Below are 27,879 nucleotides of genomic sequence, written 5' to 3'. Positions count from 1 at the left end.
GCCAAAGTGCAATGAAAAAGCTATTTGTTAGTTCATTAAGGAGCTAAAAGAGATTTTGCAATTTAAGTTCTTTATGCAAAAGAAAGAGGTGGGAGGGAGGGGCAGGAGCAGGGAAAGAAATTTGCCTAGTATCTTTTTTTATTTTAAGTAGAAATAATTTTAACAGAATTAATATTCTGGAGGAACAAAAAAACAGCAGACAAATGCCCACACTCTTAAATCAGTATCACTCAATCTCTAAAGTGTTTAGGATGGCAGAATTTCAGAATCCTTACCAGCTGTTCTAGCTGAACAGTTGCCTCTAGATAATGTATGCTTTAACTGAGGTTTGCATGGGAGTAACATCTGTACTCTTCCATTGGGCATTTTTGAAGTTTGGATATGAGGGTTACTCTTAAATGCTTTGTAATTTTTCACCTTAAAATATAACTTTCTTTCTCTTTCTCTCCTTGCCTTGCTCCATCCCCACCACTACACAGGGCATTGATGTAAGGGATGCACCTCTGAAGGAAATCAAAGTGACCAGTCCTCGTCGATTTACAGCTTCCTTTAACGTTGTGAATACAACAAAACAAGATGCAGGGAACTATCGTTGTCTGATACGCACCGAAGGGGGTGTTGGAATATCAAACTATGCTGAATTGGTAGTTAAAGGTATTTGATTTTTTTAATCTTCTAGACTCCTATACTGAAATAAGCACACATTGTACACTTGTTAGTTCATTACATTTTTAAAGCTCAAACTTATCTGCTTCTTCTGAAAAGCAAGTCTATAAAAGCCCATGTTGACAAATTGCATTTTAAATACATATTTTGCACATGGGTTATATTTTTGAAAGCTGTATTTTATTTATGTTTTCTTGCTTGTTTGCAGTGGGAATGAATGTGCTCTTGGCAAATGCTTCTGCCAAGTCCATATGCAGTGATTACAGCCTATAAATTTATTTAAGGAATGAACATTATTTACTGATAGAAAACCACTTAAAATGCAAATATTCACCAGACAGGAGTGTTTATGACAGGAGGGTGGTTAATAAAACCAAGCAGTGTTCATATAAAAATGCCCAGTCATATCACACAAACAATATTGATAAAACAGTGTTAAAATTCATTATGTTTCAGTAACCATCTATGGCTTTATTTTGCATGACAGGAAAGTTAAGTCATTATTGACCAAGTAGGCAAGGAAATGAAAGGAGTAAAGGGATTATTTTTCTTGAGTTGGCCAAGGGTTATTTCACAAGTTTCTAATGTCCTTCAGCTAGGAATCTTTTCCTGCTCCAGAAGAAAAAATGTAAACGCTTGGTAGTTCATCTCACTGTTTCACATGGCTTATGGGTACCTATTTGTATTCCTTTCTAAGAAAACAGAAGCTTGATTTTTTTTCATTGTATGTGTATATACATATATACACATATACTTATATGCATACACATGCACATATACATATATACACACACTTGTGCCCACCATGCATATTCCTTCAATACATGTTCCTTTCCTATATAAACATTCATGTTGGTTGCAAGGTGGCATGGTGGGAATACTATACTTACACAGATGGGAAAATCATTCTTGTCACTTATACGCTGTTTAATTAAATTTATTTTTCTTTGACCTAATACACCTACTTAACTAGGTTGACTAGTGACAGATATACATCTACAGTAACAGAAATGCATGTGCATACATATATACTCACATATACACACATCCATATACATGTATATGGATGTACAAATATGACATATATGAATGTGTGTTTTTTAAATTATTGTTTGCTTCTTATATATTAATGGCTATTGCACCTATTGTGGCAGTAAAGCATAGACCACGTGACTGTTCAGCCAAGCAGGAGAAAAGCCCCGGAGGACTCATGCTCTCTTTAGGGGAGCCAGCACATAGTCTCAAGCAGAGTTCAGAAGCCCTACATTACCTACTCTGTCCTAAAAGGAGAGTGATCATAAAGAAACAGCATTCTGAGCCAAGAGCACAAGCTAAGATGGCGCCAACCTTCTGACCCTTTGTGGTTAAGGCTTTTATCTTCTTTATTTGATAGAGGCCGGTCACTATACATTGATCAAACCTAATTAATTGGCTAGCATCATTCAATTCCATTGGTTGACATGACTTGAGGGTGGTCCAAATTAAAATGATCTTTACAGGGCAGCTAGGTGGCACAGTGGATAAAACACTGGCCCTGGATTCAGGAGGACCTGAGTGCAAATCCCACTTCAGACACTTGACACTTACTAGCTGTGTGACCCTAGGCAAGTGGCAAGTCACTTAACCTTCATTGCCCAGAACAAAAATAAATAAAGATCTCTACAGATGACATCAGGAGGAAGTGTGCAAAAAGACTCTTCCCCCAAGTGGTTCAAGGCAAAGTACATTATCTAGGCGTGGTTTAATCCCATCAGTTCACTGAGGTAGACAAAAGAATCAATTTCCATCTCTATTGTCCCCCTGGGCTGACCCTGAACAGGATTAAAATTTCCTCCTAAAACTTGATTTTTTGGGGGTGAGGAGGACAGAAAGCAACTAACTTAATCTCTGGATCCCCCCAAGGAATCCATTATTATTATTTTCTCACACATGCATATGTATACATCCTGCCTTCATGCTATCCCAGATTTAAGATATAATTTAGGTCCAAGTTAACATTTACCCCAAAATACAGCATGAATTCCTGACTGTATATTTCTGTTGCTAATCAACCAAAGGATACATTATTAAGTCAAAGAAGAAAAAAAAAATGACATTGAATTAAAAGCATAGTAAGATAAGTGACAAGCATGATTTTCCCCATCTATGTAGGAATAGCACTTTCACCTCTGCTACCTCACCACCAGTAGGAACATGGATACGGACAAGGAACATGTCATCAGAGACCATGCATGATGATACAGAAGTGTAGGGAACTTACATGACAGGGTACCCACATGATTAGGTACATTCATGCCTCTGATGCTATAGAATCATTTCTGTAGCATCCAGCAAGGAAACCTTCAAGGGAGCTGCATGGAAAAGGGATGGCAGAAGTTCTTTTCAACTCCTATAATGGTGCTAGTTATCTTGCAAACTAATTAGCTGTTTTGTCCTACATTCTTTTGTTTGTTGTGCATTCTTGGCATCAAGAAAATCTCCAGAGGTCCCTAATTATCTACTGATTTCTATGAAAAAGAATGTAAAACTCAACCATTGTACTGTTTGTCCTCTCCTCCAATTGGATGGTTTTGCTAACTCCTCTTTCCCTTTGCACATACTCACTGATATTAAGCAGCTAAGGGACAGATAATGTTCAATAATATTCTAATGTAATAAATGACCTGGTTAATACCTCAATACCTCTGTCTTCATATTCAGTGAAAAAATATAAAGCTCCCAAATGCTCACATGGAGTATGAAATCTGAATTATAAATATTTAGACCAACAGCTGATGAAAATTGTCACATTTCAGTAGAACATGAAGATTTTTTTCTTTTTTGGTTTATAGCTAATATTTGAAATTATTATAAGCTCTCTGAAGGATTTATCGTTGTATTTCCTCCAGTCCTTCACACAGTACCTTCTAGGATGCACTCAAGACATATTTGTTGAATACATTTATGGCCATTTGATAATGGCATTTAATAAGTACATTTACAATTTAAAATAATTAAATCATAATGGTGAGCTTTAATGTTGCAAATTACCCTATAATTTAACATTAGCCATAACCTATACATATATTTTCTTAAAGTGTGGTATATAGCTACTGTATACCTACATATATCTTTTCATGCACATTCATATACAGTATATATTTTTCTTTCTTACGGGCTTAGGTGAGAACAGCTAGGTGGCACAGTGGATAGAGCTCAGGGACTGGAGTCAAGAAGACATAAGTTCAAATGTGGCTTCAGACACTTACTACCGTGTGACCCTGGTCAAGTTACTGGACCCTGTTTGCCTCAGTTTCCCCATCTGTGAAATGACCTGGAGAAGGAAATAGCAAACCATTCCAGTATCTTCACTGAGAAAACTCCAAACAGAGTTAGGATGAGTCAGAAACAATTTAAACAACTGAACAACAACAAGGGTTTAGGTGAAAGATGAACTGTTCCTTTAATAAGCAGTGCTTGAGCCACTTAGATCAAGATCTTTGTCTTACATCTGAGGAAGGAAGGAAAAACAAAATTTTATAATAATCATTCAGAGTCTTTTATCCTTTCTCTCTTCAGTCTAGTAAGCTACTTGTATAAGTAGTAGAGGTCAAAAATAAATATATTTCTATTCAAATAAAATATTGATCTTAAAATAACAACATGCTCTTTTCTTATTTTTTTTTCCTGAATGGGGGCTTTTGGATGGTGTCTCTTCCCCTACCCCCACTCATTCACTCAATCATAATTTCAGTGGTCCCAATTAGGGTGGGCTAGTAAGAAAAAGAGGGCCCAGAGAAGGCAAGTAGGTAGTTTATTTTCTCTCTCTCTCTCTCTCTCTCTCTCTCTCTCTCTCTCTCTCTCTCTCTCTCTCTATCTCTCTCTCTATCTCTCTCCATTTCTTTCTTTCTTTTTCTTTTTTTTCTTTTTCTTTTGGCAGGGCAATGAGGGTTAAGTAACTTGCTCAGAGTCACACAGCTAGTAAGTGTCAAGTGTCTGAGTCCAGATTGGAATTCAGGTCCTCCTGAATCCTGGGCTGGTGCTTTATCTACTGCACCACCTAGCTGCCCTAAGTAAGTAGTTTATATAGCAGATCACTATCTTCCAAAAACTCTTTTCTGCTATAGCCCGCCTGGTTATTCTTCAGAATAAGTTTAAAAGGATTGGAGGTAATAACTTTGTTCTTATCTATGATATGTGTAAGTGTCTCTCTTCATCTTAGATTATTTTCTTTTGGACTATTTCAAAAACTTTACCAATTAGAGTTGATGGCTTTTGAGATTTGTAGTGATTGTCATTTCCCCTCCTTCTTCCCCAAACTCTCCTCACACATGAACAATCATATTCAAATGCTAACCATCAGACCTGTCCAAAAGAGAAATGGATAGTAAATTCCACCTTGTTGGAGGTTTTCAAATAGATTTTAGATGTTGGCTATGATATAAAATGAGTATAGGATAGACTTGATGGCCACTAAGGGCCCCTTCCAGATCTAAAATTTGGTGATTTTCTGAAAATAATAGGCCCCTTGAATTTTTTTTTCTGAAGATGCCAACTAAAGAAGTAATTTTTTCCCTTTATACCTTCATTTCAAAAGATTTGTGATAAATATGATGCTCCCATTCTGTCAACCATTATTTATCAATTAAGCAACCTCTAGCCTGGTGCCTTGCACATAATAGGTACTTAATAAATGATTATCACATTTCACATACCAACTACTTTATAAATAGTTGTTGAATTGTGCAGGGTCTGCCATGTGCAAAGCCCTAGCCTGTACAAGGGGGGCAATGAGGATTAAGTGACTTACCCACAGTCACACAGCTAGTAAGTGTCAAGTGTCTGAGGCTGGATTTGAACTCAGGTCCTCCTGAATGCAGGGCTGGTGCTTTATCTACTGTACCACCTAGCTGCCCTCAGAAGATATATAATTTTTAAAATTTAATTTAATTTTCATTTTTGAATTCTCTTCCTTCTCCCTCCATCTCTCTGACCCATTGAGGAACCAAGGACAACAAAAATCACAAATGTATTTAATCAAGCAAAACAAATTTTGCATTATCCAGGTCCCATATCCCCTACCCAAATATGCTTCAATTTGTACTCTGAGTTCCCCACTTTTTTATTTGGAGATGGAGAGCATGTTTCATCATTAGTCCTTTGGAATCCTTGTTGGTCATTGTATTAACAACAAACTTTCTGCCAGTGAGATATTTCAAATATATCTTAATGTATAGAACCACCAAGACAGAATAAGTGTCCTCAGGCCTGCAATTGACAAAAAAATAATGAACTCTCATTTATAGGTTTCATTAGGTTAAAAAGAGCTAGATTTAAAGCAGGAAGGACCCTTAGAACAGGGATTCTTAAACTTTTTCCACTTGAGACTCCTTTTGACCCAAGAAATTTTTATGCAGCCCTGGATAACAAGGTATATAAAATAGGTATAAAAATCAAACATTTACTGCCAAATTTATCACAACCCCCATATTCAGTTATGCAACTCTATATGGGGTTGTGACCCACAATTTAAGAAGCTTTATCTCAGAGGATATCAGCCCAAATAATTTCATTTTGCAGATGAAAATTGGGGCCCAGAGAGGTTAGAAGTGACTTGGCTAAAAGGATGTGTTGTATTTGCTTTGTGTATACCTTTATATGTATATGTTGTCTATTTCCTTAGAATATAGGTTTATAGGAGGTTTTTTTTTTTGAGGGGGGGTTGTTTGTTTGTTTGTTTAGGCACTGAGGGTTAAGTGACTTGCCCAGGATCACACAGCCAGAAAGTGTCAAGTGTCTGAAGCCGGATTTGAACTCCAGTCCTCCTGAATCCCAGGCCAGTGCTTTATCTACTGTGCCACCTAGCTGTCCCCAGAATATAGCTTTCTTGAAGGCAGAGACCATTTTGCTTCTCATAGGAAGAAAAAAATTTTAAAGCCCTATTAGTATATTCTCTTCATGAATATATCTCACACTGGAGGGGAAAAATCTTTTTGTAATTGTAGTCTATTACATATATATATATACATATATACACACACATACACACATATATGTGTATATATGTATAAACACACACACATACACACACACATATACACACATAGGTATGGCAATGAGGGTTAAGTGACTTGCCCAGGGTCACACAGCTAATAATTGTCAATTGTCTTAGGTCACATTTGAGCTCAGGTCTTTAGGAATACAGGGCAGGTTCTTTACTGCACCACCTAGCTGCCCCTGCCCCTTTTTGTTTGTTTGTTGTTGCAGGGCAATGTGGGTTAAGTGACTTGCCCAGGGTCACACAGCTAGTAAGTGTCAAGTGTCTGAGGCCTGATTTGAACTTAGGTACTCCTGAATCCAGGGCCGGTGCTTTATCCACTTCGCCACCTAGCTGCCCCCTGCCCCCCCCCCTTAAAATTTTATTTTTTTTGGTAGTCTACTGTTTTTGAAGAAAGAATTAAATGGATTTGTACCTTCAGTTGTATTTTGATTAATGAATTCTTTCCCTTAGTGTTTATCATTTTATCTTAATAATATGAGATTTGCATTTATTCAGGATTTTGGAAGAATTAGCTCACAATGTAAACACTGGCTTTATTTTTGTGCTGGTTCTAACCTCTCCTATCTTAGGTCCCTTTGGATACTCAACTTCAGTATATCTAATCCTTATTCTGATCTCACATCTGATGTAACCTATTTGGACCATACCTCAATGGGAGAAGAACAGAGAATAGTCCTTGTGGGACAATGAAGAAATAGTCAAGTCTATTTTAGATACTTGTAAGGTATAAAGGGAATCCCTGCAATCACTAACCCTTATGACCTTATGCTAGAGTTGCATTTTGAATGGTATTTCAGGAGGCCTTGCTAGCCTTTGCAAGTTGAAAGTAATTAACTGTTCTTTCAGTATGGCTACATAAATGCCTTAGGATGCTCTATAAAAGTTCCATTTCCTGTCTTGGTTCAAGAAACAGTCTAATGATTTAAATTGATGCTAAATCATTTTTGAGTTAAGTCAGAACTGTTTAAAGATATGAACAGTTTCCACACAAGGCTTTATTTTATAAACTGTGGAAATTATAATTTTGACAATCTTACAGTAAATTCCTAATCTTCAGAAGGTGAGACCAGCATTTATAGTACCATATTTTGACTTTGATGTCTAATGAGGTTTTTCCTCAACATTAAAAATGTCACTCTGATGTATCCCCTGCCTCCCCATCCCCAATAAAACAAAACAATGGAAAATGCTTTTTGTTGTTTCCTTAATGTGCTAAAATATACCATTCCTTACTTTTTCAGCTTGATCTCTCAGGATTTATGGGGGAAGGGATTGGAAAGGAGGGAGGTGAGAAATAGACCAAAAGCCCAAACTACTTAAGGGGGCCCACTTGAATCATCACCTAGTTGTATATTTTTTTCTGACACTAGGAATTATATAATATCACTTCTCATAGCTATTACCTATCTTGATTTCTTTTCATGATACTGTTAACTCTATAGATTCCAGCCACTGAGGAGAAGTTTATCTTTGGATTTGAGTAACCATTCAAGTAGCACTGACTTATGTACTGTCCTTTCCAGATAATTAGGCGGGGAAAGATTTTTGAACCCATGCAGAAGACATTCATATAGTATGAAGAATGTTCTCATTAGTTTATTCAAGTTTCAACTAGGAGAACCCTGGGATATGTATTCCTTTAGAAAGGCTTTGTGTCCCAGTTGTCAGGATGATCAGATAGGATGATTCCTGCAAAAATGCTTTGTAAGCTTTAAGTTCTGCCAAAATATAAGGGGAGGGGTATTATTGTTGTTAACCAATCCCATTGCTGTATCTTCCTTTACCAAGATCAATGCGGTTTTCTATTCAGATTCAGACTCTACAAACCTAAGCTTAAAATACAGAAATCATAAATGGTCAAAGGATATGAACAGGCAGTTTTCAGACAAAGAAATTAAAGCTACCTATCATTATAGAAAAAAAATTATCCAGATCACTATTGATCAAAGAAATGCAAATTAAAACAATTCTAAGGTGCCACTCCACACCTATCAAAGTGTCTAATATAATAAAAAAGGAAAATTTATGGGTGTTGGAGGGGATGTGGGAAAACTATGATGCTAATCCACTGTTGGTGGAGTTGTGAACTGATCAAACCATTTTAGAAAACAATTCAGAAATATGCACAGAGGGATATAAAACTGTTCATGCCTTTTGATCCAGCAATACCACTGACTTATATAGGTTTATATCCCAAAGATGTAAAAAGGGAAAAAGACCTATTTGTACAAAAACATGTATTACAGCTCTTTTTCTGATGGCTAAGAATTAGAAATTAAAGAGATGCCCATCAGTTGGGGAATGGCAAAACAAGCTGTGGTATATACTGTGATGGAATATTATTTTACTATAAGAAATGACAAGCAGGATGATTTCAGAAAAACCTGGAAAGATTTACATGAAATGATGCAAAGTGAAAAGAACAGAACCAGAACATTGTACACAGTAACAGCAATAGTATATGATGGAGAGCCATTAGTGACTTAGCTACTCTCAGCAATTCAACAATCCAAGACAATCACAAAGGACTAATGATAAAACATACCAATCCACCTTCAAAGAAAGAACTGATATTGTTTGCATACAGACTGAAGCATGCTATTTTTCACTTCCTTTCTTTCATTATTTCTTTTTTAAATTTGAGTCTTCTTTTACATAATAACTAATATGAAAAGATTTTACGTAATTGTACATGTGTTGTCTATATCTAATTGCTTATCATCTCAGGGAGAATAAAAAGGGGAAGGAAGGAGAGATGGATAGAAATTGGAACTCAAAACTTAAAAAAACTGAAACAAATGTTAAAACATTTGTTTTAACATGTAATTGGAGAAAAATAAAGTATATTTTAAAAAGAAAAAAAAGTAGAGGAATCATCATGGGAACCTGTTAGAAACAATTTACTACTTTCTGCTATATGCTAAAATAGTTTTATTGTGGGAATAGAAATATGAGGCAATTCCACATAACTAGGAAGAGTGGAGCATTTTCTAGATATTTTCAAAATGTTTTCAAATGATGATGACTTGAGGGGAAGTAGACTTGCATTTTTGAACTGCATTTACAACTTACCTAGTGTGAGAAAGGCAGTTTTGATTTCTCTATAGGGATCTGAATAGAATGACTTAAGCTTCATAAATAGATTGGTGACTACACTAGTTGGAATTTTTGGTAAGAAACTGAAGGTCTCAAAATTTGTAAAATCCCAAGATTTCAGCAGTGATTAAAAACTTTTTAAAGTTAACTTGAATAGAAGTCTTTATTTAAAAGTTCATTTTGAAATTATATTTTAATATATTTAAGAAAATTGTTTTAAGTCTTAAACATGTTTTTTTGTTTGTTTTTGAAAATGAAGATTTCTTTTTAGTTGAAAAATGCCTTTCTGGTTTGATGTTTCAGAACCACCTGTTCCCATTGCCCCACCTCAGCTTGCGTCTGTGGGAGCAACTTATTTGTGGATACAACTGAATGCCAACTCAATCAATGGGGATGGACCCATTATTGGACGAGAGGTGGAGTACTGCACAGCGAGTGGAAGCTGGAATGACAGGCAGCCAGTAGATTCACCAAGTTATAAAATTGGTCACCTGGATCCTGATACTGAATATGAGATTAGTGTATTACTCACCAGACCAGGGGAAGGAGGAACTGGATCCCCTGGACCAGCTCTAAGAACAAGAACCAAGTGTGCTGGTGAGTTACCAAATGACAGGGCAAACTTCCTTTGACTTCATTCTCTTGTGTTCTGTGGACTAGGTATTTGTTATATGATTTATGTTTCCACCAGTTGGAACTGTGGCATAGGTCTCAAACTGCCTCTTGTAGACTGTAACAATGAATCTCAGTGTCTCAATGTATTGTATATAGTGGTTATCATATAGTACAGCACAGGTTTCATAGAGCAGACCTCTCTCGTCAGGTTTGTAGAAATACCTATCTACTTTTTTTTTTAATCAGAAACAAAAGGAAACAAAACAATGCCCCCCCCAACCCAAAAAATAAAACACCAATCACAGGAGGTCAGATTTCTTTTTTCTTGTTCTATTAGTTTAACCTTTACAGTTTAAAGTTCTCATTTGATGCCCCCCCCCAAATCCCTTGGACTATGAAGGAATGGATAACCTTTTAATGTTCATCATTATTGATGAGGGACCACTTGCCATTGGCATTGGACCTATTTGTCAAATAGAGGTGATTTGTGGACTGTGTAAAGATATCATTTCTTCAAATGTAAAGGTATAGATGACTATGCTTCACTGGGTTTTATCCATCTCAGAACTCAAAATAGCAGGTGAAAGAGGAAAATAAATGCACGTAAAATTGTATTAAAACAAACAAAAAAATCTACACACAGAAACAAGCGTGCATGAGAAGAACATTCTTATGAAGATAATACTTTACTGTAGGAAGAAGAGGCATAATATAATAATAGGACATTGTAATGTCATATTGACATTTCATTACAAATATGTGGGTTTAATTTGGTAAAAGAAATGTTTATGAATTGATTGTAAAACTTAACTCATACTTTGAGAGATACAGTCACATGGGCCCTATGAGTTTCAGAAACAAAAGATAAATTAGATGCTTTAGACAGAAAAGTTTAAATATTCCCTTTTTACTACCTGAGTATTATTAAGTCACTCTTTTGTTATGGATGCTTTATTAAAATAATAGTAATGAAAATAATTTTAAAACATAAATTCTATTGTGTATTTTTCTAGAAGACAATTTTTCATTAATGTTAAGAGAGGGAAAAGAAAAATCTTTTTTAAAAGTAATACAATTTGTAATTGATCTTTTTTTCTTTCTGGATTTGGAGAACAGATTGTCCAATAACTCAAAAGACATAGATTTCACAAAGATCTCTTTAATACTGTAGGATAATTGGTGTGAATCCATGGGGAAATGTACCTATATCTTCTTTTGTGGATGAATAACCTTAAATTCTGTGGTTAAACTGTTTTAGCAGTCATCAGACATATTCTGCCATGATACAATCCCTCCTACCCTTGGCCATTTACTTTTAGCATTTATTTAGGACTGGAATAAGGACCATTGTTCAAGTATTTGTAGCTTGTCCACTTTCAAATGATCCTCAACTGAAATGGAGTTTCGGAAACCTTTTCTCTTTCTCCCTACTTTACTCATGTCTCCCAGTATGAAGTACAATGATTCCTGAACTTTGGGCAGAAATGTTGGAAGCAGATCATTGCCTTTGATTTCATTATAACTAAATCTACCTCTGGAAAGTTCTGTGGGATCTGTGCTTTGGAAAAATCCAGATTGATTCAGGTCATAGTATGTAATCTTATGATTATTTTGAGGAGTTTTATGATATATTTAGAGATATTTTGTTACATCCCACATTAGCAAATAGTAGCTGACATTCAAAGTTTAGTAGATGACAGGTACAATCACAGAATATCAGCCTTAGCAGGGACCTCAGGAGCCATTTAATTGCAACCATAGAAGAACCAGAATGCCATCACTAATACACCTGGCAAATAGAAATTTCAAACTTAATTGCAGACCTCTAGTAAAGGGAACCCTACTATCTCTTGAGGTAATTCATCCTACTTTTGGATTGTTGTAATCAAAAAGATTTCTTTATATATATAAATTTATTTATTAAGTCATTTGATCCTCCTGACAATGACTTTATTTGGGGGGAGGGGGGAGTGCAATGAGGATTAAGTGACTTGCCCAAATTCACACAGCTAGTTAGTGTCAAGTGTCTGAGACTGGATTTTAGCTCAGGTCCTCCCGAATCCACTATGCCACCTAGCTGCCCCCCAAAAAGAAGTTTTTGTAAAACAATTATTGTTACAATTTTTACTTATTGCTTTAAAATCTGTCCTCTGGGACTAAGCAGAATGAAACAAATATCTACACGACAGCTTTTCAAATACTCAAAGCAGCCATCTTGTTCTACAGGTGTCTTCTCTTTAGGCTAAACATCCCTTGTTGCTTCAAATGATTCTCCTATGACATAGGGATGATAGCTTTCAGTATCCTTGTTATCTTTCTCCTCCTGCACTCTTGCCTATTAATATTCTTGCAAAATTCAATCTTATGCAACTTCCTAGACTTAGAAGTTATGCCTCCTACTGTAGTCTACTAATATGTTATATTCATAATCTTTTGTATTCATGGACAGTTCAGTGGTTTCAAATGCACTATTTCCTTTTCTTTGATTTCTCCCCACTCTTCTCCTGGTTTTATATCTCTTATCTTAACTCCTGAGGTAGGCACTATGCAAATGATTGATAAACATTCAACATTCATAAAGAATTTCATAACATTTTCCCATATTGTAATGTAGCTGCTGAGAATGCAACCTTTAAAGAGACAAAACAAACATTCTTTATAATAGCTCAACAGTTTGCTTTTAAATAAATCAAGAAGAAATTATAGAGAGTGAAAGGTTGATTTTGAATTCATCTTTACTTGTAGATGGTGTATATATGTTAAAATATTATGTCTGGCGGTGCAGCTAGGTGGCATAGTGGATAAAGCACTGGCCCTGGATTCAGGAGTACCTGAGTTCAAATCTGGCCTCAGACACCTGACACTTGACACTTACTAGCTGTGTGACCCTGGGGAAGTCATTTAACCCCCATTGTCCCGCAAAAAAAAAGTCTGATGTCAACCAATCTAGTAGTAAAATAGTAGTATTTCACATTGTATTTTTTCATAATTGATAGTATTTATAGGAAAAAAGATTGTCTTATCCTTGTGATTTGTACAGGTATTGAGGATGAAAAAATAAAGGCTTTGTCAAAGGTCATGGTCATTGTAAGAAAGTTGTCAGGGAGAGATAAGGAAATGAAGCCAAATGAGGACAATATTTAGATCACTTTAGAGAGAGAACCAAAACCAACACAGATATTGGCAGTCTTGTCTCAGCTGAATGTCTCTCAAGGAAGTCAATATGGAAAAGAATTCCTCATATATGCCAAAATATTACAGTAGCCCTTTTTGTAGGGGCAAGGATCTGGAAACAAAATAAATGCCAATTAATTGGGGAATGGCTAAAAAAATTCTGGTGTAGGAATGTAATGCAATGTTACTGTTCTATAAGAAACAATGAATATTAAAATGCAAAAAATGAAGATATGAACTGATACAAACTTACCAGGAAAATAATATGTATCAGGAAGCTAATACAAAGTAACTACAAAAAATTTAACCAGAAAGAATAACAACAAAAGTTTGCAACTGCATACTGGGAAATTTTAATAACCAAACAAGTTCCAAAGAAAGGATATGACAAAAATACTTCTTATAGTTGAGAAGAGGTGAGGCCATATCTATGAAACATTGTATACAATGTCAGATTAGGTTGGCATGTTGGTTAGTTTGGTTGAACTGTTCTTTTTTCCTCATTGTTTATCAAAAGGATTAGCTCTCTGGAAAGGGAGAGGGATATGTTGGAAAAAGAAGATGGCATAAAATTAAAAAGTGACAAGAAAATAAATAGATATCAGTTTATCAATATGTGGGAATCTCTGTGTTCATTCCATGAGGTAACCACAAACACAAACTTTTTCCATGTATACAGACTTGTCAAAATAGATATATGGCACAAGCCTCCTCTTGAAATTTAAAATATACTATACAAGGAACATTGATTGCATAGACTTGTCATCACATCTAATCAATTCTTAGACTGCCTCTCAAAACTGTGACTTGAAAAGCTGAGGTGATGATGTGACACTTTTTTCTTTTCATAGATACATAAAAATGAGTAGTTTTCAATTTCTAAAATCTGCCTTTTCCCTTTTTTAGAAAACAGGATCTTGGGTCTTCTTCACTAATTCTGTTCATCATTAAAGATTACTAATATTGTTTTTGTGGTCACATATTCAAGGTCTGTTAGTACCCTGGAATGAGATTTTTCCGGATCTAAAACCTTGAGCTAATCTCAAGCAATTAAATCATCTTTTATTACTCCTTAATATCATTGACTTCAGTTTTTTCTTAACCATTTCTTTGAAACTTCTCAGTTTGAAAATTATTCTCATTCCAACAGTACATAAATGTGCCCATTTTTGCACAGCCACTTCAGGATTTGTCATTTTCCCTTTTTTTAAATCAACTTCAAAGATAAATGATGAAGAGTACTACTCACTCTTCAGTCTGAGAGGTGTTGGACTAAGTATGCAGAATCAAACACAGTTTGATACATGACCAACATGGGAATTTATCTTGCATGTTTGCTACAAGAGTTTTGTTTCTTCTTCCCCACTCCCTGGGGAAGAAAAAAATAATATTTGTTAATTGAAAAAAAAAGTAATTCAAAAGTGTTCTCCTCAAAGAGAAATGATAAGAACCAAGATAATAGTTGAATTTTCTTATTTTTATGTCATTTGTTAGCATTTGACAATCTCAAGAACTGTGCCTCTTCTTTTATTCATCTTGCTCCAACCACAGATTTAAAAACCTTTTTATTGTTGCAGGTCAATTTTTAAAAAATAAAAGCCCAACTCCTTATAGCCTTCTTGAATCTATTCTTGTAAATCTGCGCTATTTTTCATATTTTTCTTTGCATATATTCTCCATTTTGCAATTTTGCTTGTCTCTTTAAAGTCTACTGAGTTCATCAGTAATGTTTCTTTATTTCCTTAGAAGCAGTATTTCTCTTCACTGAGATAATGTGATTATGTGGCTCAAATATCTTATTTTACGGCAGAGTCTGTGTTTCTTCTTGAGCCATTGTGTTTTTTAAGTGTCTTTAGTCATGGAATTATACTTGCTTTTTTTCTGAAATTTTGGACATTTTGTTTCCTACAGATATTGATCTTAGAATACCCAGAATTCCATCATGGGCTGTTATGAATTGTAAGATTACATTCTTGCTAGGTTTAAAAAACTTGCAGACCAATGTTTTATGTTGGCCAGAATTAAATTCAGTGTTGGAGATTAACTTCTTTATATTCCCAAGTGATATTATCAGTCAATAAATATTTATCAAATATCTTCTATGTGTTAGGTACCGTGCTAAGCACTGGGGATACAAAAAGAGACAAAAGACATTCCCTGTCCTCAAGAATTTCAGAATCTAATAGGGATGACTAGAAGCAAATAAATATTTACAAACAAGCTATATGTAGGGAAATTAGGAAATTATTACGAAAAGGAATGCAATAGAATTAAGAAGGGCTGGGAAAGGCTTCCTCTAGAAGGTAGGATTTTAGTTGCAACATGCAAAAAGCCAAGGAAACTATTAGGCAGAAATGAGGAGGAAGGGCATTCCAAGCATGGGGGACACCAAGGCAAAGATTCATTTTAGTGAAATTTATTTTATTTTACCCATTTGTAGTTGTGAAAAGAAGAACAAATTGTTTCCATTATTCACTTAAAATTCTGGTGTTTTAGTAAGCTTGCTTCTGGCTTTAGGGAATGTGCCAAAATTTATGTTTGAAAACCATTGAAGGTTGGATAATGTATTCTTATTAGAGTTACTCCAATTTCTTTTGAATGTAAATTATTTTAATACTTAATGGATAATTTTCTGTTCGAAATTTGAAGACTCTGGGAAGAAATATTGTTAATCAGGAGACTGATTCAAGATTGTGTTCAGGGGAATAAAAAATGGATTCCAGTCAGGAGTGTGCTACAGCCAGCTCAAAACAGCTTAAGAAATGATTGTTTAAATTTCAGTGCGAACATTCACACTCTAGAAATTGGCAAAATATATAAATTAGGGCTGGATTTATTGATTTTGGTATGTTGTCTTCTTGTTGTCATTATCTTTAATGAAATTAGTGACTTTTCTATTATTTGTCCTTTAGTATACTCATTCTGGAGTATTAGATTACTTAGTTTCCAATTAATTTTTACTCTGTGCTTCCATAGCCCTTTATATAATTGAAATATAATTTCAATTTCATTATTCTCTGAAAAGGATGCATTTAATATTTCTGCCTTTTCCCCATCCTATTTTCTTCTCTTTATCTTTGTCTCTCTGTCATTTTGCGCTTTCCCTCCTCAAAGGTCCATTTTGCTTCCAACCACTGCCTGCCTTAATAATCTTCCCCCACTTTTGTATCTGTCTGTCCAGCTATCCATCCATCCATCCTTCCCTCTTTAAACCAGTTCACAAGAAAGTGAGTTTGTGTTGCCTCCCCCACTCATTTTCCCCTCTTCTGTAAAAGGACTTCATTGTTTACCTCTTTTATATGAGAAAATCTTCCCCATTCTTCTTCTCTTCCCTCTTCTTCCAGTGCATCTCTGTTTCCCACCCCTTCATTTTTTTTAGATCACCTCAACATAGTTGACTCATGCCTGTATCCACTGTCTATGTAGACTCCTTCTAATTGACCAAATAATGATGAAGTTCTTAGGAGTTACATATATCATATTCCTATATAGGAATGTACAGTTTAACCTGTTGATTTCCTTATTTTCATTGCTTCTCTTGAAGCATGTTTATGCTTCTCTTGAGTCTTGAAATTTCTATTAATTTCTAATCTTTTCATTAGGAATGCTTGAAAATCCTCTATTTCATTAAGTATCCTATTTTTTTTTTACCTTGAAGGATTATACTCAGTTTTGCTGGATTTGTTATTCTTGCTTGTTATCCTAACTCTTTTGACTTCAAAGATGCCATATCCCAAGCCCTCCACTTCTTTAAACTGGGAGGTGCTAAATCTTGTGTGATCACGAGTGTAGCTCCACAGTTTGGTTTTTTTCTGGCTTTTTTCTCTTTTACCTAGGAGCTCTGGAATTTGACTTAATATTCCTGGGAGTTTTCATTTTGGGATCTCTTTAAGGAGGTAATTGGTAGATTCTTTCAATTTCATTTTACCCTCTGGTTCTAAGAAATTGGAGCAGTTTTCCTTTATGAATTCTTGAAATGTGATGTCTTAGTTATTATTTTTTTTTTTGGTCACGGCTTTCAGGCAGTCCAGTAATTCTTCAATTATCTTTCCTCAGTTTATTTTCCAGGTCAGTTGTTTTTCTGATGAAATATTTCACATTTTCTTCTATTTTTCAGTTTTTTAGATTTTTTGATTTGTTAGGTGTTTTTGATGTCTCATATAGTTATTAGTTTCCACTTGCCAAATTCTGATTTTTAAGGAATTATTTTCTTCAATTAGGCTTTGTACTTTTTACTATTTGGCTAATTCTGTTTTTAAGGTCTTATTTTCTTATTTTCTTCTATTTTTGTATGACTTTTAGCAAGCTGTTAATTTTCTTTTCATAATTTTCTTGTATCATTCTCATTTCCTTCCCCAGTTTTCCTCAACCATTCTTATTTGATTTTTAAAATAAATTTTAGTCTGTCTTTAGCCCTTTCAGGAATTCTTGTTGGGCTTGTGTCTAATTTGCATTTTTTTTCCTTTGAGGTTTTGCTTGTAGCTCTTTTCATATCATTGTCTTCTTCTGAATTTATATCTTGATCTTCTCTATAGTCAAAGTAGTTTTTATAGTAAGAAATATGTTTTTGTTGCTTGTCCAGCTAATTTTTTGACTGAACTCTATGTCAAAGTTGGGTTCTGTTCCCCTAGGAGCCAAGGGGAACATTGCTGCAAGCTTCAGGCTTTTTTTTTTTTTTTTTGGTCCTGCTCTTTTTAGAGCTGATTCTAGTAGTTGGGAAGTTTTGAGTGCTTCTAAGGTTATATAATCAAAAGAGAGGTGTGGTCACTGCTGTCCTGGTCTGTGCTCTGGAACTTACCCATGAATAACCTCTGATATCTTGCAGTTTCAAGAGCTAAAGCTCAGCAGGGATACTGGTCCCTTGTAACTTCTCCATAATGGAAATGTGACCTGAAAGTAGGTATGGGCAATGGAGTTGCCAAACACTTATCAGTCCTGTGCTCAAGAGCTAGCACAGGTGTTTCCTCATAATATCTTTCTGACTATTTGTCTAATCTGGGCTCAGAGCTCCCAGAACTATTTCTGATGTCATGGTCACCTCTAGGGTTAATGATTGGTGTTCCTACCACATGTACTCCATGCTAGCACCAGTGTCAGAAACCTCTCCTTCTGATCTTCTAGGTTGTCTTCAGCTAGAAAATGTCTTCCCTCCCCCTTTTTTGGCTCAATCACTCCAGAATTCAATTTGAGGCATTATTTTAAAGCTGTTTGAAGGAGAATGTTGACAGATCTTATCTGTAAAACTTCCTCCACTTTGCCATCTTGGCTTTGTCACTTGAGAAAATGTTAATAAGATAAATTAACCTTAAAAGTGTGTTAAGAGGGCAGCTAGGTGGCACAGTGGATAAAGCACCAGCCCTAGATTCAGTAGGACCTGAGTTCAATTCCGGCCTCAGACACTTGACACTTCCTAGCTGTGTGACCTTGGGCAAGTCACTAAACCCTCATTGCCCTGGAAAAAAAAAATGTGTTGAGAGGACATTTTTTTTGGAGACATTTACCAGTGTACTTCTGCTCCTAGCCTTAGTCTTGCTGCTCCTTAACTATCTCTAGAACTTTGGGATTGGTGTCATCAGCAGCAGCAGCATCATCATCATCACACATTTATTCAATATCTTTTAAGTTCTAAGCATTGTGCTAAGTACCTGGTAATACAAAGGGAAAAGTGTGGTCCCTGCTGTTAAGAAGCTCACTTTCTAATGAGGAAGAAAACATGTGAACAACTATTAACATGCAAAATACATAGTGTAAATGTGAAGTAATCTCAGAGGGAACTTAATCCTCAAATTCTTTCTTTGTAAAGTGAGGATAGTGGATACAGAGCTGGCTCTGGAGTCAGGAAGACCTGAGTTCAATGTGCTCAGACACTTACTAGCTATGTGACCCTGGGCAAGTCACTAGTTATTATTTTTATTTATTTATTTTTAATAATTCATTTACTTATTTATTATTATTTGCTATTTTAAACAATTTATCACATGCAAATCATGTTATTGACATTCTTGGCAATACGATGCCTTCTATTTATATTTACCATAAACATTTCCATTTAATATTAATTTCACTTAGAACTTAGTGTTCAATTTAAATTCATTTAGCACACCAATGAGATGGAACTTTTTTTTCTTTCTTTTTTTTTTTTTTTTTTTAGTGAGGCAATTGGGGTTAAGTGACTTGCCCAGGGTCACACAGCTAGTAAGTGTTAAGTGTCTGAGGCCAGATTTGAACTCAGGTACTCCTGACTCCAGGGCCGGTTCTCTATCCACTTCGCCATCTAGCTGCCTCAGATGGAACTTTTCTAGCAGTGAATAGTTTGGGATCATTAAAGTTATGTACTTGCTGGCCTCTTTTTCATATCAAACATCTATTTCTTTATTCATCTATCTATCAAAAGGAGAGTCCATTTTTAGCTCTGTTCTCCACAAGAGTCCTCAGGAAAGAGAATGAGAGCACCAGTCTCTCCCCCTCTTCCTCCCACAAGCAAATGTCACTTCCTGACACCAAAGAAAACCCACATGTCTTGCCTTCAGGTGCCTTCTCCTCATGGTGGAGCTTTCCTATAGTATGTCTCCAGTAGTTGGCATCATTCCAATCCTTACAATCACTATATAGGTATACATATACAGACACACACATGCTACTGAACTAATCATTATGCATGTTATAAAACTTACACAAATCTCCCAGGCTTTTAACTTCAGCATCATTCTTACCTTCTCATTCTCTATCATCCCACTTATTCAATTGGCTGTTAGATTCTGCTTTTTCTATAGCTCCAACATACCTTACCTTCTCTTTACTCATATAACTACCACCTTAGTTGTTCCAGCCCCCAAAGATCATGTTCTCCTAATTGTAGGCCAGTAATCCTTAAAAGTCAGTCCCATTTAACCTTCAGTCTGATTAGCTTTGACAAAATAATATTTGCTTCAAACTACACACACACAACTCTAAAGTGGGGGAGAGTATTAAATTCACAGCTTATTTTACTTCTATATAGCACAGTCCCAAATGTGAAGTCCATAGCCCTTCTGTGTGTTTGAATCCCAGGCACCCTGCCTTCTCAGGGTTTCCCTGGTGGATTGACTGGCTTCAGCACCTAGCCTGGAATTCTGGTCTTCAAACAAATGAACCACCCAAAAAAACAAAAACCCAACCCCAAGCCCATTTCTTGGGATCATAGAGTAAAAGGGAAGAGCGAGAAAAGAGAACTCTTCCCACTTTACCAGTTCAGTTCATGGCACCTACCCTATAGGGAAACTTGGCCCTTCATCCTTTCTGAATACAGCAGGAAAGACAGAGTATATCCCTATTGTGTCTACTTAGCCGATCACAAATGGCTGTTCTCATCTAAGGTGGAAAAGAATGTAGGCTATCTTCTCCCAGAAGCATAGTGCTTCTATGTTAGATGTTCTGGGCATGTGCTGTCAAAGCTTTCATTAGACTAGTATCCTCTCTTTGTAACTACCAATATCATCTAAGCCAATAAGTCGTAGGTAGCCTGATAAAAAATGAGGTTAAATGTGTTGCATTAGTTTTCACGGTGGGCTTTTAAAACTCTATGTGATTTTACTTCTAGGTGAGGCCCTAAATGTGAAGGGAAAATGATGACAAACTAATGCCAGCAATAATGATGGGACGGTGTGACATTTTGCCCTTCTCAGTTCTGGTTCTTAGAATTAATATAATCAGTCTTTTAAATGAAGAGCCATTATAACTTTTTAATTACTGTGATAATTGTATTTTGTAGAGATTCTCCCTCAGGACGTCGATGAAATACTTAGGAGACTTGCAGCAATGTCTTTAGGTTTCAGTGAATTCATAGTTTTTAAAAGTCTTAAAATGGAAGACTTTTGTGACAATTTGAACCCTCTGGGAACTTTCCATTGACAGGTGTGCTGTTGACTGGGGGTAGCAGGAAAGACAAATATGAAAGGAAATAGGACTAGTACTATGATATAGAAAGAGCAATCTTCAGCTATCATACTTATTCTCCCACTTACCTGGAGCTTATAGTGACATATCAGGAAATGAATTGGTTAAAAATATAGTTTAGTAACTTTGGGTATTTATTTGTACTTTGTATGTATGTATGTATGTATGTATGTATGTATGTATGTATGTATGTATGTATGTATTAGGAGCATCTAGGTGGCACAGTGGTTAGAGTTCTGGGCCTGGAGTCAGGAAGAAATTCAACCTCAAATATTTCCTAGCCTCATGACCCTCGATTAGTCACTTAACTTCTGTTTGCCTCAGCTTCTTGATCTGTAAAATGGGGTTAATAATAACACTTGTTTCCCAGGGTTATTGTGAGCATCAAAGGAGATGATATTTGTAAAGTGCTTAGCACAGTCCTTGGCACATAGTAAATACTATGTAAATTCTTACTATTATTATTATTATTAATTTGCAAATTTTGGATTTTGCCTATGTATTTTAGCTTACATTTTTTAAAGCAAACCTAGACCTAAAAAGCCATAGTTTCTGACAATTTCAGTAGTATGAGTTTTTAGACGTGTGGTATATTTAAATTTCTCTCTTATACCCATTTATTTTCCTTAACATGGAATGAGAAAGGCTGGCATAATTATACACACTTGGAGTCAGATTGCCTGCACATAGGCATAGTCGTTTGGGAACTTAAGTCCTAAGTAAAATACATCAGCTAGCAGGCTAATATTTTTAAATCACTGAGCAAAGTATGTCATGTTATTTAAACTTTCATCAACACAGGTTTTAAATTATTTTTAAATTTATTGAATTAATTTGAATTAGTAATTTTTTTTCCTGTTAGCCAAATGAAGTAACTCTCAGGGTAACCTGTTTTCAAGCTCCACTTAATATTCTGTGTGGTTCAGGTAAGGAGATGAAGTTAATAAGTTCTCTTCCAATGCTAAGATTCTGTGATTTATTTTGAATGCCAAATCACATTAGATGGGTGGTGGTATGTATCTCTGTCCTGAGTTATACTATATAAAAAGTCACATGCTGTCTCTGTAAATATTCTATGGGGAAAATTCAGTGGACCCGAAGACTCAGATTTTTTTTTTTCCAGTGGAAAGCCTAGATATTTGTCATTTCAAAAGACAATATCAGAACTTCTCTCCTTTCCATGAAAACTAGTGGATAGTCATGGAATAAACAGTCAAAAGCTGCAGTTTGTTAGCTCTGTATAATTGGACATACACTGTTGAACTAAAAGTACTCTGGGGAAGTGGGATCATAACTAAGTGTGCCTGTTATTCAGAACTAATAAAGACAAAAGAGCTAATTGAATGGGACATAATTTACTTTTAATCTAAGTTTATTTCCAAGAGGAAAAAAAAATGAACAGTTTCCTGATTCTCATAAAGATCTGCCAAAGGGCAACATATTTTTAATGAATTTGGAATACATCAAAATAATAAAATTCTTTTGCAAATATAATTGCTTAAAGGGCATAAACTTTATTACTCCTATTAGACCTCAGATATAAATACCGAGCATTACATTATGTCCCATTGTACATATGCCAGAAGTCATGTAGTGTGATGGGTGGAAAGCAGGCATTGGAACTCAGAATACCTGGCTCAATCACCTAGTAGCTGTGTGACTCTAATCAAGTTATTTAAACTCTGAGCTCTTTAGGTGATTTTCTAAGCATTTTAAGTCACAGGGAACATGATTTCCCTTCAATCATACAGAGTATTTCCTTATCTGGGGGTTCCCTATGTTACTAAAATCCTAGGCTCTATTTCTATTCTTCACACACTTGAACAGGCCATCCCCACTTTCTGCTGCTTCTGAATTTGCCTCTCTACTAATTCAAAGGAGTCTAATTAACATCCATGCCCCAGTTAGTAATGGATTATATCCATAGAATGTAATTTATACTAGAAGCAATCTTTCAGCAGTTCCCATCAGTATCTGATCCCAAAGGTAATCGCCAACAGCAGTATGTGCTTTCTACTTCTTGCTTTATAACAGTCTGACAATTCTATAAGAGATGTTTTTAAGTTCCTTTTCAAAAGTACATGCTAATGACCTGGTAATTGTTTTTTATGGATTTTAAAAAATAAAGTATAATGTGCTGTGATAGCTGTCAATACAGTACATCCTATGGCAGTAAAGGGATAAGAATAACTTAGCAGTATTTATTTTTTCCCAGATGTATTTTATTTGATGAGATATATGCCCCTAGCACTTATAGCTTTGAATATATAGGAGAGGTAAAGTCTTGGTTTCTACTTTTACAAAAATGTCTTGGGTACTTTCCTTTCTGTCTACTTATAGAACCACCATCTTATGCCAGGACCTTATTGCTTCTCTTCTGTAATATTGCATCACCCTATGAATTAGCTTCTCTTTGACTCATGTCCAATCCCTCTTACTCACAGTCAACCTGATTCTCATTCCCTCATTCAATAAGTAGCTTCCTGTTGCCTAAAACAGGGGCAGCTGGGTGACAAAGTAGATAGATCATAGGGTCTGGAGTCAGGAAGACTCATTTTCCTGAGTTCAAATCCAGTCTTTTATGTTTACTGGCTGTATGACCCTGGACAAGTCCTTTAACCCTCTTTGCCTCAGTTGCAGATCTATAAAATGACCTAGAGAAGGAAATGAAAAACCTAGTACCTTTGCCAAGAAAACTCCAAATGGGGTTGTGAGGGGTTGGACATGACTGAAATGACTAACAACATTGCCTGAAAGCTGTGGTTCTCAAAGTTTAGTCTGCACACACCAGAAGCCCTTTCATGAGATCTGAGAAGTTAAAAAATATATTTTCATAATACTGCCAAGAAGTAAATAACTTATTAAAACACTTCTTCCTTTTTCCAACTATTTCCGTGTATGAAGATAGATTTTCTTCACATACTTCAACCAAAAGAATATATTATAGTAATGAGAATTTAGTTATCTTCTGTTAAGCTAGACATTAAAGAGATGTGCAAAAATATGTAAAATACAACTCACCTCACAATTTTTTTTGAAAAACAGTTTTTTTCATAAAATACTTTATGGTAAATTATAATGGGTTTTAAATGAGTTAATAACTATTTAAGGGGCAGCTAGATGGCGCAGTAGATAGAGCCCTGGATTCAGGAATACCTGAGTTCAAATCCGGCCTCAGACACTTAACACTTACTAGCTGTGTGACCCTGGGCAAGTCACTTAACCCCAATTGCCCTGCAAAAAAAACCAAAAAAAAGCCCCCCAAAAAAACTATTTAAAATTTTATCAGTTTTAATTCCCAGTGTGATAAATATTGATAGCTGTAATCCATATAAACAAAAGTCCTTGAGGTCCTCAATAATTTTTGAATAAATCCTGAGATCCAAAAGTTTGGATAGATATCCCCTAACTCATCCACCGGTTTGAGACTTTTTAGTTAGCTTCAATCTGGTTTCACTTGACTGCCAAGATGGTTTTCCAGGGTGTGACTACTGTACATGCTGCAGCCTCTTGGAGTCACAAGTGAGAGTTGGTGAAGGTGGAAACCAAAGATGGATGAACAGCCTTGGAAAGGGCTCAGCACACCCATCAGAGGTGCTAGTCCATCCATAACACTCCATATACCCCAGTGCTTTTGAATAGATACTGATCCAAAGAGTTTCTTAAACCTAATTGTCACATTTAGAAACTACATTAAAGTCAATAAAACATGAGTGAAGGCCTGAAGTGCTCTCCTATGAATAAAGTGCTTATATGTTAGTCCATCAACTTTGTAACATCTTTTTGAGCTCTATAAAAGCCTAGCAAATTCGTCTCTTCATTCTTGAAAGTGTTCTGGCTAGAATTCCATATAAATCAAGTGCTATATTGATTGTAAGATATAACTAGAAGTGCTATCACATTTTTGTTACTCTATCCTCAAATTAATACTTTATTATTATTGAGCATCATAATATTCATAATTTCTAAATGTATAAATGTACATGCAAAAGTATGTGAATATATATATATGTACATATATATATATGAAGTCCTATTTCTGTTTGTATGTATATAATTTAATTCATACAAAGAACTTCTTAAAAATTAGTTAAAAACATTTTTGGTGATTATGGTCAGTAATTAACTTCAGAAGTCTATTTTGTTGAATCACAAATTTATAACTAAAGGGAAACTTAATACCATTTTGTTCACCTCCCTTCGTTTTACAGATGAGGAAACTAAGAGTTTTTATGGGTCTGCCCAATAAAACGTGTATTGAGTCACATCCTCTGACTCCAGAAGGAGTAACTTTTCTACTGTATAGTGTACTGTCTGGTTTGTAGCTTGTACCATGAAGTAAAAGGACCATCTAGAAAGTATGAATCATAACAGGATGCCAAAACGTCATAGACAAATTTTAAAAAGTATTAGAGGGGGCAGCTAGGTGGTTCAGTGGATAAAGCACTGGCCCTGGGTTCAGGAGGGCCTGAGTTAACATCCGGACTCAGACACTTGAAACTTACTAGCTGTGTGACACTGGGCAAGTCACTTAACCCTCATTGCCCTGCCCCTCCCCCAAATAAAAGCACTAGAGGATGTCCTTAGAAACAATAGAAAGCTCATGTCTGTCTGAGAGTATGAAAATGACCTTCCATGTCTATGCCTACATTTGGCACAGAAAAAAAAAAGTGATAGAGATAGATAGATAGATAGATAGATAGATAGATAGATAGATAGATAGATAGATAGATAGATAGATAGATAGATAGATAGACAGAGTCAGCTCTGAATTGTTGAGGTGCTGATTTTCTAGGTCCTTTATTTCTCTCCCTCTCCAGCTGTTTAAGTTGGGATCATTTCACACCTCATTAACATCTGCACCAGAAGGACTAAATAGAAATGAAATTCAAACCAGTCATTTCTACTCATTGGCAGGGAATTCTGAAAAAGTTTCCTTGAAGATGATAGGTTTTTCAAGCTGCCAGTCAATTTCCTTGTGGTAGTGTTGATCTAGAGATGACACACTTAGGCTTCTACTTTACCTGTATAAGCAAAAAGGAAAATAACTCAGTTATAATAATATGAATTTAAGAAAACGTGATAGAGGAAAGAGAGTGCTGGCCCTGAATTCAGGGGGAAAAATCTAGGTTCAAATCTGGAAATTACACATGGCTAGAATTTTATGACCATAGGCAAGTTAGTTTAACCAATTCCCAGATCCATTAATAGTTGGCTAATTTACCTGTCTTTCTGTAATACCTCACATGTTGAGTATTTATGTATTTGGTTATCTTTTCCAGTCTGTTGGATGAGGTGAAACTACAACCTTTTCTGTAAAATGGGAATAATAATACCTGAGAAATATACCTCACAGGGTGTGTGTGTGGGGGGGGGTGAGAGAGAGAGAGACAGAGACAGAGACAGAGACAGAGAGACAGAGACAAGCAAGGCAGTGAATATACAACTATGTCAATATCAGTCACTGCTATTAATAAAGAATTGAGGCTCCCACGATGTCCTTATATTTGTTAAAAGGTGGGTAATTTTTGTTTGTGATATAAAGATTTGGGTGGCCAGAGACAAATTTGTAAATTAAGTGAATTATAGGTTTTATCAAGCTACATGTATCTTTTGTCCCCTGTAGGTTCTCTCCCATATCATCCCAGAAAACTGGTATTCCTACATTCTCTTTAGCTGCCCCCCCCAATCAAAATTTGTTGTTATTCACCATAAAGTAAATGACTGTTAACACATTAAACTGTTACCCACTCCTAGAAGTATCAGCATTTTAGCAGGTTTCAAAACAGTAGTCTGAAGGGATAACGTTTTGAGATGCACATTTTTAAATGCCTTATTGGTGTGTTCATCTTTTTTTTTTTATAATAAACTACACTTATATAGTACTTTTTTGGGGGGGGGCAATGAGGGTTAAGTGACTTGCCCAGGGTCACACAGCCAGTAAGTGTCAAGTGTCTGAGGCGGGATTTGAACTCAGGTACTCCTGAATCCAGGGGCGGTGCTTTATCCACTGCGCCACCTAGTGGCCCCTATATATATAGTACTTTAAAAGAGCGATTTCCTTACAATAAACCCATGAGGTTGATTACTGCAACAACAGTAATAGATAATATTTATATAGAGCCTTATACCTGACAAAGAATTTTTTTCACAATAGCCCAGCAAAGTAAGTACCATTCGTTTTATCATCATCATCATTCAGTCATTCCTCATCTTCATCCAATCATCATCCATCCACAAATCAATCAATCATTCAATCCTTCAATCATTCATCATCATCATAACCATCTTACATTGCTCTTGCCTCTGCTTCAAAATGTTTTTTCACAGTGAGAAAATGATCTCACCCCATC

The 27,879-nt window shown here is 35.7% G+C and overlaps 1 protein-coding gene across 10 annotated transcripts in view; it reads left to right on the top strand.

The window, feature by feature from the left end:
* PTPRM (protein tyrosine phosphatase receptor type M) overlaps nt 1-27,879 on the top strand; it is a 1,039,589-nt gene that overhangs the window by 424,471 nt on the left and 587,239 nt on the right. For all 10 annotated transcript variants that reach the window (XM_043975661.1, XM_043975656.1, XM_043975655.1 and 7 more), the window contains exons 6-7: nt 480-654; nt 10,106-10,399. In XM_043975661.1, coding sequence (XP_043831596.1) covers nt 480-654; nt 10,106-10,399 — 469 coding nt within the window. The remainder of the gene's footprint in view (nt 1-479; nt 655-10,105; nt 10,400-27,879) is intronic.

The sequence above is a fragment of the Dromiciops gliroides genome, chromosome 1 (genome assembly GCF_019393635.1).
Source record: "Dromiciops gliroides isolate mDroGli1 chromosome 1, mDroGli1.pri, whole genome shotgun sequence".
NCBI classification, from domain to species: Eukaryota; Metazoa; Chordata; class Mammalia; order Microbiotheria; family Microbiotheriidae; genus Dromiciops; species Dromiciops gliroides.
This window is presented reverse-complemented; position numbering and strand designations above follow the sequence as displayed.